Source organism: Coregonus lavaretus, assembly GCF_964263955.1.
Source record: "Coregonus lavaretus genome assembly, chromosome: 39".
Classification (NCBI taxonomy): domain Eukaryota; kingdom Metazoa; phylum Chordata; class Actinopteri; order Salmoniformes; family Salmonidae; genus Coregonus; species Coregonus lavaretus.
The window spans coordinates 9,119,560-9,132,148 of NC_140026.1; the positions used below are offsets into that span (position 1 = coordinate 9,119,560).

The 12,589-nt window shown below is 40.7% G+C and overlaps 1 protein-coding gene across 1 annotated transcript; it reads left to right on the forward strand.

Annotated features, from left to right (window-relative positions):
- The first annotated feature begins 8,791 nt into the window (after window positions 1-8,791).
- On the forward strand, window positions 8,792-10,671 carry LOC311112796 (uncharacterized protein). Its single transcript, XM_084155935.1, has 2 exons — window positions 8,792-8,994; window positions 9,436-10,671. Exons 1-2 carry the CDS (start codon window positions 8,829-8,831, stop codon window positions 10,527-10,529), a joined length of 1,260 nt encoding a protein of 419 aa, XP_084012061.1. The 5' UTR covers window positions 8,792-8,828; the 3' UTR covers window positions 10,530-10,671.
- The last annotated feature ends 1,918 nt before the right edge of the window (window positions 10,672-12,589 follow it).

The following is a 12,589-nucleotide window of genomic DNA, read 5'->3' on the forward strand; positions in this document are numbered from 1 at the left end:
TTTGGATTTCATGTAATGGACAAAATAGTCCAAATTGGTGAAGTGAAATGAAAAAAATAAATAACAGAAAAGTGGTGCGTGCATATGTATTCGCACCCTTTGCTATGAAGCCCCTAAATAAGATCTGGTGCAACCAATTACCTTCAGAAGTCACATTAGTTAAATAAAGTCCACCTGTGTGCAAGCTAAGTGTCACATGATCTGTCACATGATCTCAGTATATATACACCTGTTCTGAAAGGCCCCAGTCTGCAACACCACTAAGCAAGGGGCACCACCAAGCAAGCGGCACCATGAAGACCAAGGAGCTCTCCAAACAGGTCAGGGACAAAGTTGTGGAGAAGTACAGATCAGGGTTGGGTTATAAAAAAATATCAGAGCACCAATCCATTATTAAAAAATGGAAAGAATATGGCACCACAACAAACCTGCCAAGAGAGGGCCGCCCACCAAAACTCACAGACCAGGCAAGGAGGGCATTAATCAGAGAGGCAACAAAGAGATCAAAGAGAACCCTGAAGGAGCCGCAAAGCTCCACAGCGGAGATTGGAGTATCTGTCCATAGGACCACTTTATGCCGTACACTCCACAGAGCTGGGCTTTATGGAAGAGTGGCCAGAAAAAAAGCCATTACTTAAAGAAAAAATTAAGCAAACACGTTTGGTGTTCGCCAAAAGGCATGTGGGAGACTCCCCAAACATATGGAAGAAGGTACTCTGGTCAGATGAGACTAAAATTGAGCTTTTTGGCCATCAAGGAAAAAGCTATGTCTGGCGCAAACCCAACACCTCTCATCACCCCGAGAACACCATTCCCACGGTGAAGCAAGGTGGTGGCAGCATCATGCTGTGGGGATGTTTTTCATCGGCAGGGACTGGGAAACTGGTCAGAATTGAAGGAATGATGGATGGCGCTAAATACAGGGAAATTCTTGAGGGAAACCTGTTTCAGTCTTCCAGAGATTTGAGACTGGGACGGAGGTTCACCTTCCAACAGGACAATGACCCTAAGCATACTGCTAAAGCAACACTTGAGTGGTTTAAGGGGAAACATTTAAATGTCTTGGAATGGCCTAGTCAAAGCCCAGACCTCAATCCAATTGAGAATCTGTGGTATGACTTAAAGATTGCTGTACACGTTATTATTGATTAGATTTATTACAACCACTACGCTGCAGTCCATTGATTATTGATTGCCATTAACATTAGTATCTATTTATCCTGCTACTGGTCACTATTAGTCCTGTTTACATGTACAGTACCAGTTAAACGTTTGGACACCTACTCATTCAAGGGTTTTTCTTTATTTTTACTATTTTTTACATTGTAGAATAATAGTGAAGACATCAAAACTATGAAATAACACATGGAATCATTTAGTAACCAAAAAAGTGTTAAACAAATCAAAATATATTTTATATTTGAGATTCTTCAAATAGCCACCCTTTGCCTTGATCACAGCTTTGCACACTCTTGGCATTCTCTCAACCAGCTTCATGAGGTAGTCACCTGGAATGCATTTCAATTAACAGGTGTGCCTTGGTAAAAGTTCATTTGTGGAATTTATTTCCTTCTTAATGCGTTTGAGCCAATCAGTTGTGTTGTGACAAGGTAGGGGGGGGGGTATACAGAAGATAGCCCTATTTGGTAAAAGACCAAGTCCACATTATGGCAAGAACAGCTCAAATAAGCAAAGAGAAACGACAGTCCATTATTACTTTAAGACACGAAGGTCAGTCAATATGGAAAATTTCAAGAACTTTGAAAGTTTCTTCAAGTGCAGTAGCAAAAACCATCAAGCGCTATGATGAAACTGGCTCTCATGAGGACCGCCACAGGAAAGGAAGACCCAGAGTTACCTCTGCTGCAAAGGATAAGTTCATTAGAGTTACCAGCCTCAGAAATTGCAGCCCAAATATGCTTCACAGAGTTCAAGTCACAGACACATCTCAACATCAACTGTTTAGAGGGGACTGTGTGAATCAGGCCTTCATGGTCGAATTGCTGCAAAGAAAACACTACTAAAGGACACCAATTAGAAGAAGAGACCTGCTTGGGCCAAGAAACACGAGCAATGGCAATTAGACCGGTGGAAATTTGTCCTTTGGTCTGGAGTCCAAATTGGAGATTTTTGGTTCCAACCGCCGTGTCTTTGTGAGATGCGGTGTGGGTGAACGGATGATCTCCGCATGTGTAGTTCCCACCGTAAAGCATGGAGGAGGAGGTGTTATGGTGTGGGGGTGATTTGCTGGTGACACTGTCTGTGATTTATTTAGAATCAAGGCACACTTAACCAGCATGGCTACCACAGCATTCTGCAGCGATACGCCATCCCATCTGGTTTGGGCTTAGTGGGACTATCATTTGTTTTTCAACAGGACAATGACCCAACACACCTCCAGGCTGTGTAAGGGCTATTTTACCAAGAAGGAAAGTGATGGAGTGCTGCATCAGATGACCTGGCCTCCACAATCCCCCGACCTCAACCCATTTGAGATAGTTTGGGATGAGTCGGACGGCAGAGGGAAGGAAAAGAAGCCAACGATTGCTCAGCATATGTGGGAACTTCTTCAAGACTGTTGGAAAAGCATTCCAGGTGAAGCTGGTTGAGAGAATGCCAAGAGTGTTCAAAGCTGTCATAAAGGCAAAGGGTGGCTATTTGAAGAATCTCAAATCTCAAATATATTTTGATTTGTTTATCACTTTTTTGGTTACTACATGATTCCATATGTGTTATTTCATAGTTGTGATGCCTTCACTATTATTCTACAATGTAGAAAATAGTAAAAATAAAGAAAAAACCTTGAATGAGTAGGTGTGTCCAAACTTTTGACTGTTACTTTTGAGTGGCTTGCGAGAAGTATTCACCCCCCTTGGCATTTTTCCTATTTTGTTGCCTTACAACCTGGAATTTAAATGGATCTTTGGGGGGTTTGTATCATTTGATCTACACAACATGCCTACCACTTTGAAGATGCAAAATATGTTTTCTTGTGAAACAAACAAGAAATAAGACAAAAAAAACAGACAACTTGAGTGTGCATAACTATTCACCCCTCCCAAAATCAATACTTTATAGAGCCACCTTTTGCAGCAATTATAGCTGCAAGTCTCTTGGGGTATGTCTCTATAAGCGTGGCACATCTAGCCACTGGGATTTTTGCCCATTCTTCAAGGCAAAACTGTATCTATAGTGCCTTCAGAAAGTATTTATACCCCTTTACTTTTTCCACATTTTGTTGTGTTACAGCCTGAATTTTAAATGGATTAAATGTAGATTTTTTGGGTCAATGGCCTACACACAATACCCCATAATGTCAAAGTGGAACTATGTTTCTGGACATTTTTACAAATGTATTAAAAATGTAAATAAGTATTCAACCCCTTTGTTATGGCAAGCCTAAATAAGTTCAGGAGTAAACATTTGCTTAACACGTCACATAGTAAGTTGCATTGACTCACTCTGTGTGCAATAACAGTTTTGAATGACTACCTCATCTCTGTACCCCACACATACAGATAATTGTAAGGTCCCTCAGTTGAGCAGTGAATTTCAAACACAGATTCAACCACATAAGACCAGAACTTGAAGAATCTTCACTGTAGATGTGTGAGAATTTTTTTGTAAATACATTTTGAATTCAGCCTGTAATGCAACAAAATGTGGAATAAGTCAAGGGGTATGAATACCTTACATTTACATTTACATTTACGTCATTTAGCAGACGCTCTTATCCAGAGCGACTTACAAATAGGTGCATTCACCCTATAGCCAGTGGGATAACCACTTTACAATATCTATATATTTTTTATTTTTATTTTTATTTTAGGGGGGGGGGGGGGGGGGGGGTAGAAGGATTACTTTATCCTATCCCAGGTATTCCTTAAAGAGGTGGGGTTTCAAATGTCTCCGGAAGGTGGTGAGTGACTCCACTGTCCTGGCGTTGTGAGGGAGCTTGTTCCACCATTGAAGGCACTGTATTTATCCTGCTACTGGTCACTATTAGTCCTGTTTACATGTATATATATATTAGTATCTATCTATTTATCCTGTTACTGGTCATGATTGCTTCTGCTTACATGTACAGTTGAAGTCGGAAGTTTACATACACCTTAGCCAAATACATTTAAACTCAGTTTTTCACAATTCCTGACATTTAATCCTAGTAAACATTCCCTGTCTTAGGTCAGTTAGGATCACCAATTTATTTGAAGAATGTGAAATGTCAGAATAATAGTAGAGAGAATTATTTCTTTCCGCTTTTATTTCTTTCATCACATTCCCAGTGGGTCAGAAGTTTACATACACTCAATTAGTATTTGGTAGCATTGCCTTTAAATTGTTAAACTTGGGTCAAACGTTTCGGGTAGCCTTCCACAAGCTTCCCACAATAAGTTGGGTGAATTTTGGCCCATTCCTCCTGACAGAGCTGGTGTAACTGAGTCAGGTTTGTAGGCCTCCTTGCTCGCACACACTTTTTCAGTTCTGCCAACAAATTTTCTATAGGATTGAGGTCAGGGCTTTGTGATGGCCACTCCAATACCTTGACTTTGTTGTCCTTAAGCCATTTGGCACAACTTTGGATGTATGCTTGGGGTCATTGTCCATTTGGACGACCCATTTGCGACCAAGCTTTAACTTCCTGACTGATGTCTTGAGATGTTGCTTCAATATATCCACATACATCTTCCTTCCTCATGATGCCATCTATTTTGTGAAGTGCCCCAGTCCCTCCTGCAGCAAAGCACCCCCACAGCATGATGCTGCCATCCCCGTTCTTCACGGTTGGGATGGTGTTCTTCGGCTTGCAAGGAGCCCCCTCCAAACGTAACCATGGTCATTATGGGCAAACAGTTCTATTTTTGTTTCATCAGACCAGAGGACATTTCTCCAAAATGGACGATCTTTGTCCTCATGTGCAGTTGCAAACCGTAGTCTGGCTTTTTTATGGCAGTTTTGGAGCAGTGGCTTCTTCCTTGCTGAGCGGCCTTTCAGGTTACATTTACATTTACGTCATTTAGCAGACGCTCTTATCCAGAGCGACTTACAGTTAGTGAATACATTTTTTTTTTTATACTGGCCCCCCGTGGGAATCGAACCCACAACCCTGGCGTTGCAAACGCCATGCTCTATCAACTGAGCTACATCCCTGCCGGCCATTCCCTCCCCTACCCTGGACAACGCTGGGCCAATTGTGCGCCGCCCATGAGTCTCCCGGTCGCGGCCGGCTGCGACAGAGCCTGGATTCGAACCAGGATCTCTAGTGGCACAGTTAGCACTGCGATGCAGTGCCTTAGACCACTGCGCCACTCAGGAGTACAGGTTATGTCGATATAGGACTTGTTTTACTGTGGATATATATACTTTTGTACCTGTTTCCTCCAGCATCATCACAAGGTCCTTTGCTGTTGTTCTGGGATTGATTTGCACTTTTCGCACCAAAGTACGTTCATCTCTAGGAGACAGAACGCGTCTCCTTCCTGAGCGGTATGACGGGTGCGTGGTCCCATGGTGTTTATACTTGTGTACTATTGTTTGTACAGATGAACGTGGTACCTTCAGGTGTTTGGAAATTGCTCCCAAGGATGAACCAGACTTGTAGAGGTCTACACATTTTCTTCTGAGGTCTTGGCTGATTTCTTTTGATTTTCCCATGATGTCAAGCAAAGAGGCAAAGAGTTTGAAGGTAGGCCTTGAAATACATCCACAGCTACACCTCCAATTGACTCAAATGATGTCAGTAAGCCTATCAGAAGCTTCTAAAGCCATGACATCATTTTCTGGAATTTTCCAAGCTGTTTAAAGGCACAGTCAACTTAGTATATGTAAACTTCTGACCCACTGGAATTGTGATACAGTGAATTATAAGTGAAATAATCTATCTGTAAACAATTGTTGGAAAAATTACTTGTGTCATGCACAAAGTAGATGTCCTAACCGACTTGCCAAAACTATAGTTTGTTAACAAGAAATTTGTGGAGTGGTTGAAAAACAAGTTTTAATGACTCCAACCTAAGTGTATGTAAACTTCCGACTTCAACTGTAGGCTGTGACTTGCTTAGAATTAAATATGGAAAGGAATGAAACGAAAAATTCCTAATAATGTACTTTTTACTCCATGCATTTTCCCTGACACCCGAAAGTACTAGTTACATTTCGAATGCTTAGCAGGACAGAACAATTGTCCAATTCACACACTTATTAAGAGAACATCCCTGGTCATCCCTACAGCCTCTGATCTGGTAGACTCACTAAACACAAATGCTTTTGTAAATTATGTCCGAGTGTTGGAGTGCTGACCCCTGGCTATCCATAAAATAATAAAACAAGAAAATCATGCCGTCTGGTTTGCTTAATATAAGGAATGTTTTTTATTTTTGATATTTAAGTATATTTTAGCAATTACTTTTAATTTTGATACTTAAGTATATTTTAAACCAAATACTTTTAGACTTTTACTCAAGTAGGATTTTGCTGGGTGACTTTCCATTTTACTTGAGTCATTTTCTATTAAGATATCTTTACTTTTACTAAAGTATGACAATTGGGTACTTTTCCACCACTGAATATAACCCAATCAAAACGGAAAGCTCCTTGAACGTGGGAATATGCCAGGCCTATTGGGCCAAAATCAATGATGGCCTATTGTTAAATTAAATGTTTTTTTTTTATAGCTCTGATAGTGACAAATGAATGTTGCGTTCATTACCAAGTGGGAAGGTGATAATTACCTGTTGTATGCATTATGGGTCTTTTAACTCGTTGAGAAACACCGATTGGCTAATGGCCAACAAGCTGCATCAACCATAAACTAAAAGTACAGCTATCATGCTTGTAAACAACATATAGTGTTCAAAAACGACATTAATAGATTGCTTTTTATAAATAATGTTTTGTTGTTATCGAGGTCATTTCCTTAGTAGGTGACGTCAGATGTCAGCATGTGGGAGGAAGTTGGAGGTCAGAGATGATAGACAAGTACATTCCAGGCCAGAGAGATCAAGATATCCCAACTGGAGGATGACACCTCACAAGCTAGATTAGCATTGGATAATTGTGAAGCAGTTCTCCAAAATCTCAGGTTTTGGTATTAAATCTTTCCAAATGTGAGATGTTTGTTCTGAAAAGGAGCTGTCAATCCAGCAGTTTGTAACATCTCTGAAAAAATATACTGTAACCTACCTCGGTGTAAAGATCACGAAACATCTTAAGGCTGTGAATGATCTTAATTTGAATCCTGTAACTGAATAAATGTTCCTCATGGTTAGGGAGGGATTTAAGTCTTCAAGGGAGGGTGCTTTTATCCAAAGCGGAGGTGCTATCTCGTGCATCCTATCTTTTTTCATCTATTGACATCCCCAAGGCCACTTACTGTACCTTAGATAGGCTATTGTACAACTTTATATGGAAAAACAAACCACATAAGATAAAAATAGATGTTATCACCAACAGGGTTTGTGATGGCGGTCTAAATGTCTTAGACTTCACTCTCTTTAATCACATATCAAAAGTCAACTGGGTTAAAAGTTTTTTTTTTTTTAATCCTCCGTTTCTGGAATATTATACCTCATTTTGTTTTTCAGAAGCTTGGAGGGCTTAATTTTTTTACTACAATGTCCCTATATTGTGGGTAAACTTCCTGTGAAATTGGCGGGCTTTAATGTGCTGGGCTTTGCTCTATAAACACAACTTTTCACCTCATAAATGTTTTATATGGAATAATGGTTCGATATTACATAGAAACAAGACGTTATTTTACTGTAACTGGTTCTCCAAAAACATTGTCCTTGTCAGCCAATTAGTTAGTATTAGTGGGAATCTATTTACACAGAGAGAATTTATGGAAAGATACAACTTTGAGGTTTCAAGCAAGGAATATGACACCTAGTCGGATCAAATTTGACTTCAGAATAATGCATGTTTTGGAACATCTCCTATTGTAAGCGATATCCAAGTGAATGGCATCGGTTTACTAGATAAGAAATTCAATAATCGTTTTTTAAGGGATATTTTCTACAGGAATTCTATTCCTTCTGCTATATTTTATTGGACTTCATCGTTTGATGTAAACTGTCGCCGTGCTTGGTTCACTCCACAGACATTTATTGTGACCAATAAAGTAAAAGAGATCTCCTTTAAGATTATCCATAGATTCTACCCGTGTAATAGCCTGATTTCTAAATATATACCTGATGTTACTAGTGAATGCAGTTTTTGTGAACTAGAAACAGAATCTATTGAACACTTATTTTGTAATTGTTTACATAGTGAGGTGTTCTGGACTGATGTACAACTATATCTTGGCAACAAAATGGATACAACCATTGCAATATCTAAGTTTGACATATTTCTTTTACTACACTGATTCCACAATTGAACGTCAGTATGTCATAAATCTCTTTATTTTATTAGGAAAATATTTCATACACAAATCAAAATGTATAAAGACTTGGAAAACTATTTAGCACTATTAAAACGTATACAAAACAAAATGTCCAAAAAATGTATTCCTTACATGACTGTATTTGATTTGATATAATCTGGATGTGTTATTTTTTCTCTCCTCATGTCTTTGTGTAATCCCTCTGGCTGTTCTGTTTTGTGTTTTACATGTCACTGTTAATAAAAAATAAAATTAATAAAAATTACCAGTTGGAGGGGCGTTCATTGTTTTTTTTCCCATTTCTATGTGGTAAATACCACCTTCCCACTTGGTTATGAACGCAGCACAAGAAATTGTGAGCGGGTATGTTTTGTTTGTGGCAGCCATTCTTTCTTCGTTGACGAAGCCATAGTAGCTGAATTCTCAACTCTCAGTCGACTGAAATATGTCTAAACTACAGTTGTTGCGGGTGTTTTTAAATGAGCGCTTAATGGCGACTGCTGTAGATATTTTCGGGGCAGTTGAGAAAACGGTAGCGGAGTACCAGGACGAGAATGATCGGCTACGGAGACTGCTGCGGATCACACCGGAGAAAACACTATGTAAAATAGGTTCGTATTTAGATCTACTGATAGCTAGCTATAGTTCTACTCAATTAATACATTCAACACTGTTTAGGCTAACAGTGATCAACCATTTTAACAATTTTTAGTTTTTTTTTTACGTTTACCGTACATGGATAGAAACATGGTCTGTGTCACGAAAACCAGGAAGTCATTTTAATTTATAATTCATAAATTGACAAACTTTAGAAATGAATAGCTTCTTAATGTATTGAGAGTTCATTTAAAATATATATATTTTTGTTTATTATTGAATTGGAATTTCAGTTGACATCTTGAATTTACAGACTTAAATTCAAATTTACCCCAACCCTCAAATCAAATGTTATGCCACATGCTTAGTAAACAACAGGTGTAGACTAACAGTGAAATGCTTACTTGTCTAAAGGCTGTATAGGTAACCTCTGCTCCTCCTCTCCTTCCCTCCAGACTCCCTGCAGCTCTCTCTCGCTGTCCCTGAAGTGGAGGTTCCACCTGAGCAGCAGCACTGTGAGCAGGAGTGGAGCCCCAGTCTGGGGCAGGAGGACCCAGAGCCCACACAGATTAAAGAGGAACAGGAGGAACTCAGGGCCAGTCAGGAGGAAGAGCAGCTTCAAGGGCTCTTTGATACCAAAGGCTCCATATTCCCTCCTCCTTTTGTGAAAAGTGAATGTGATCAGGAGGACCCACTTTGGTTCTTGACTCTTCCCCAAACCCAGACTGTGGAGAACAGAGAGAGTTACCCTAAACCAATGGATCTCACATCTTTTGGCACTGTGACCCATCTAAAGGGTCTCGACATTCATTGTGACCCTCCAGATAATCAAAACAATGCATCCAGCCACAGCTTCGCCAAAAGCAGCGACCCAGTAGGACTTGACAGCAGCCCACTATTGGATCCCAGCCCAGCTTTGGATCTCAACCGACCAATAGAGAAACACTGTTCCAAGCCCGGGATCGTGTCCAGAAAAGCTCTGGAAGCTGACCTGCAGAGTCATGTGACTCTCGCCAAGAAGAGCCTAAGTGAACGATACAACTCCACCTGTAAACAGAAGACCCATGTCCGACGCCGTCACAGTGGGAAACCCTGCACCTGCCCCTTTTGTGGGAAGACCTTCAAACAAAAAGGACATCTGTCCAGGCACATGAATATTCACACAGGAGAGAAACCTTTTAGCTGTGGTGACTGTGGGAAAAGCTTCAATCGCAAGGAGCACCTCACTAAACATAGACAGACTCACACAGGAGAGAAACCGTTTAGCTGTGGTGACTGTGGGAAAAGCTTCAATCGCAAGGAGCACCTAACTAAACATAAACGCATTCACAGAGGAGAGAAACCATTTAGCTGTGGAGACTGCGGGAAAATTTTCAATCGGAAGGGGAACCTGAACTTGCACATACGGACTCACACAGGAGATAAACAACATGGCTGCTCAGTCTGTGGTAAAAGATTCACTCAGAAGACTCATCTGCTGAAGCATATGGATAATATCCACAAAGAGAGGAAAGAAGAAAGAACATCTTCAGTCAGGAAATGGGAATAACAAGGCAGGATGTGGACAACACTCTTAGGAAAGGAGAGCAACTCCAGACCATTCATACTGTGGGTCTCAGACAAATAGATCTCTGATGGATTTAATGTTGTAAAACATTGAATGTAAATAAAGTTTGATTTGAATGATCAGGTAATGATCAAACAGTACAGATTATTGTAGGCAATTCACAGGTCTGCTGTACAAAGTCTATTGATGTTTTCCCTTCATTAGAAACAGGAATATCTGGTCATTTGATTTGGAATGTCTCTCAGGGTGATGACATAATAGACGGGCTGATGTTATTGATACATTACATTAAATTATTATTATTAAATACAATTCTAGAAAAGGAGAGGAGGGTGACCCCGCTTCAATCAAGCAGGCTTCAGACACCCACTTGGCTTCAGACACCCCCAAGATTGAAGCGGGAGACGAATCCAGCTATGGCCTCCTCCTTGTCAGGCCTCTCACACTGTGCAGACAGGGGTCCTGGGCGGGGGCTTAGCCGCCTCAGTTCAAACTTTAGCTCCCTCAGTTGTAGTTTTATGTCCCTATATAAAAATTGCAAAGTTTTAAATGATTGAGTTACAGGTTGGCAGAACAAAAAAATCTGTATCTCCGCTGTGTCTGCACAATGGACAGGGCACCCCTGCGGTGTGTGTAAGGGGGGGCTATAGAAAGCCACTAGGAGGTTAGGTATGACTCCTTCTCATTTTAGTCATTTAGCAGACGCTCTTATCCAGAGCGACTTAGTGAGTGGATACATTTTCATACTGGCCCCCGTGGGAAACGAACCCACAACCTTGGCGTTGCAAGCGCCATGCTCTACCAACTGAGCTACAGGGGACTACACTCCTCATTCATCTCTGTGGTAGGCTAAGTGTAATATTTGATTTTGATTTATCAGGGCGGGGTCAAGTATACCGTTGAAGCTGCTTCACTCTTACCTAGCTAGCTGTAAAAAGCGTTTGTGGTATTAGTCTTAGCCAATTTAGCTAGCTCGAACTAGCTAATCTGCCACGATGGAAAATCAGAAATTGGCTTCACCAAAGTACCCAAACAAAAGAGGAGTAGGAGAGTGATGAGCAGCATCAAACCACCGAGACCGCAGCCGATGGCGACGCCGAGCTCCAGCTAGCTCCGTGTGCGGAGACTACCCACCCTTCCACAAGCGCCGCCAGGATAATGTCTCCACGAGCCGCCTTCACCTCTCGACTGTTCCTGATGATCTTGGAACAGAGGAGCCAGCCCAGGTTAGCCTAGAATCCTACCCTAGCCGCAGGTTTTCTGTCCAAAAACTTTCATTTAATAGCAACTGGTTCATAGGAAGAGAGTGGCTGGAACTCTCGGTTACTGCAGATGAAGCACTTTGTTTCCCCATGTTGAAAGTTCTGTGTTGGGTCCAATGCTAACGCAGTCAAGGCCTTCACCCAAGGTGTGAATAACGGGGGAGCCCCTAAATGTCTCTAAATAATGCTAATTTAAGCATTCTCCTATTTGTTTAAAATGTAGTGTTAAATATGTTTAAGCATAGATTTTCCTTTGTACATCCTAATTTTTGTCATTTGTTTTCCATGCGTCCTTGACAGCTAATGCATTAGATTTATCTGTCAGCTGTTTAGAGCGGTCATTGCGTTGTTTTTCAGGTGCGCGTCGGGAACTGGTGTTCCATTAGTTCAGCTTTATTTTCTATCAATATTTGTTTTCTTTCCTGGATCAGCTGATGATGGTGGACAATATCACTAGACAACTAGTCAACAGCTAGACACCAATGAGCATCCAATCTATCCAACAACTAGGCTGTACGTTATTGACAGTAGGCCTATAAGGTAACTATTTTGGTTAGAAGAGGTTATTAATGTTCGGTTAGGAGCATTCCATCGAAACCAACCAACAAAATGTATGAAACGCAACACACCACTGAGTATGGTGGACCTGCCGCTATGATACCTATTTTATACCCAAATATAAAATGTGGACCAATAACATGTTTTCCACAAATAAGTGCAACTAATTTCATTTCCTATTGTTAGAAATAGCGTAATTCAAATCTGGTATTGGAATAAGAG

Bases quoted from the DNA above. Each gene is read 5' to 3' on its own strand.
- LOC311112796 (XM_084155935.1), top strand. From the start codon at position 8,829: ATGTCTAAACTACAGTTGTTGCGGGTGTTTTTAAATGAGCGCTTAATG. The intron at 8,995-9,435 runs GTTCGTATTTAG...CCTTCCCTCCAG, and splicing joins GAAAACACTATGTAAAATAG to ACTCCCTGCAGCTCTCTCTC.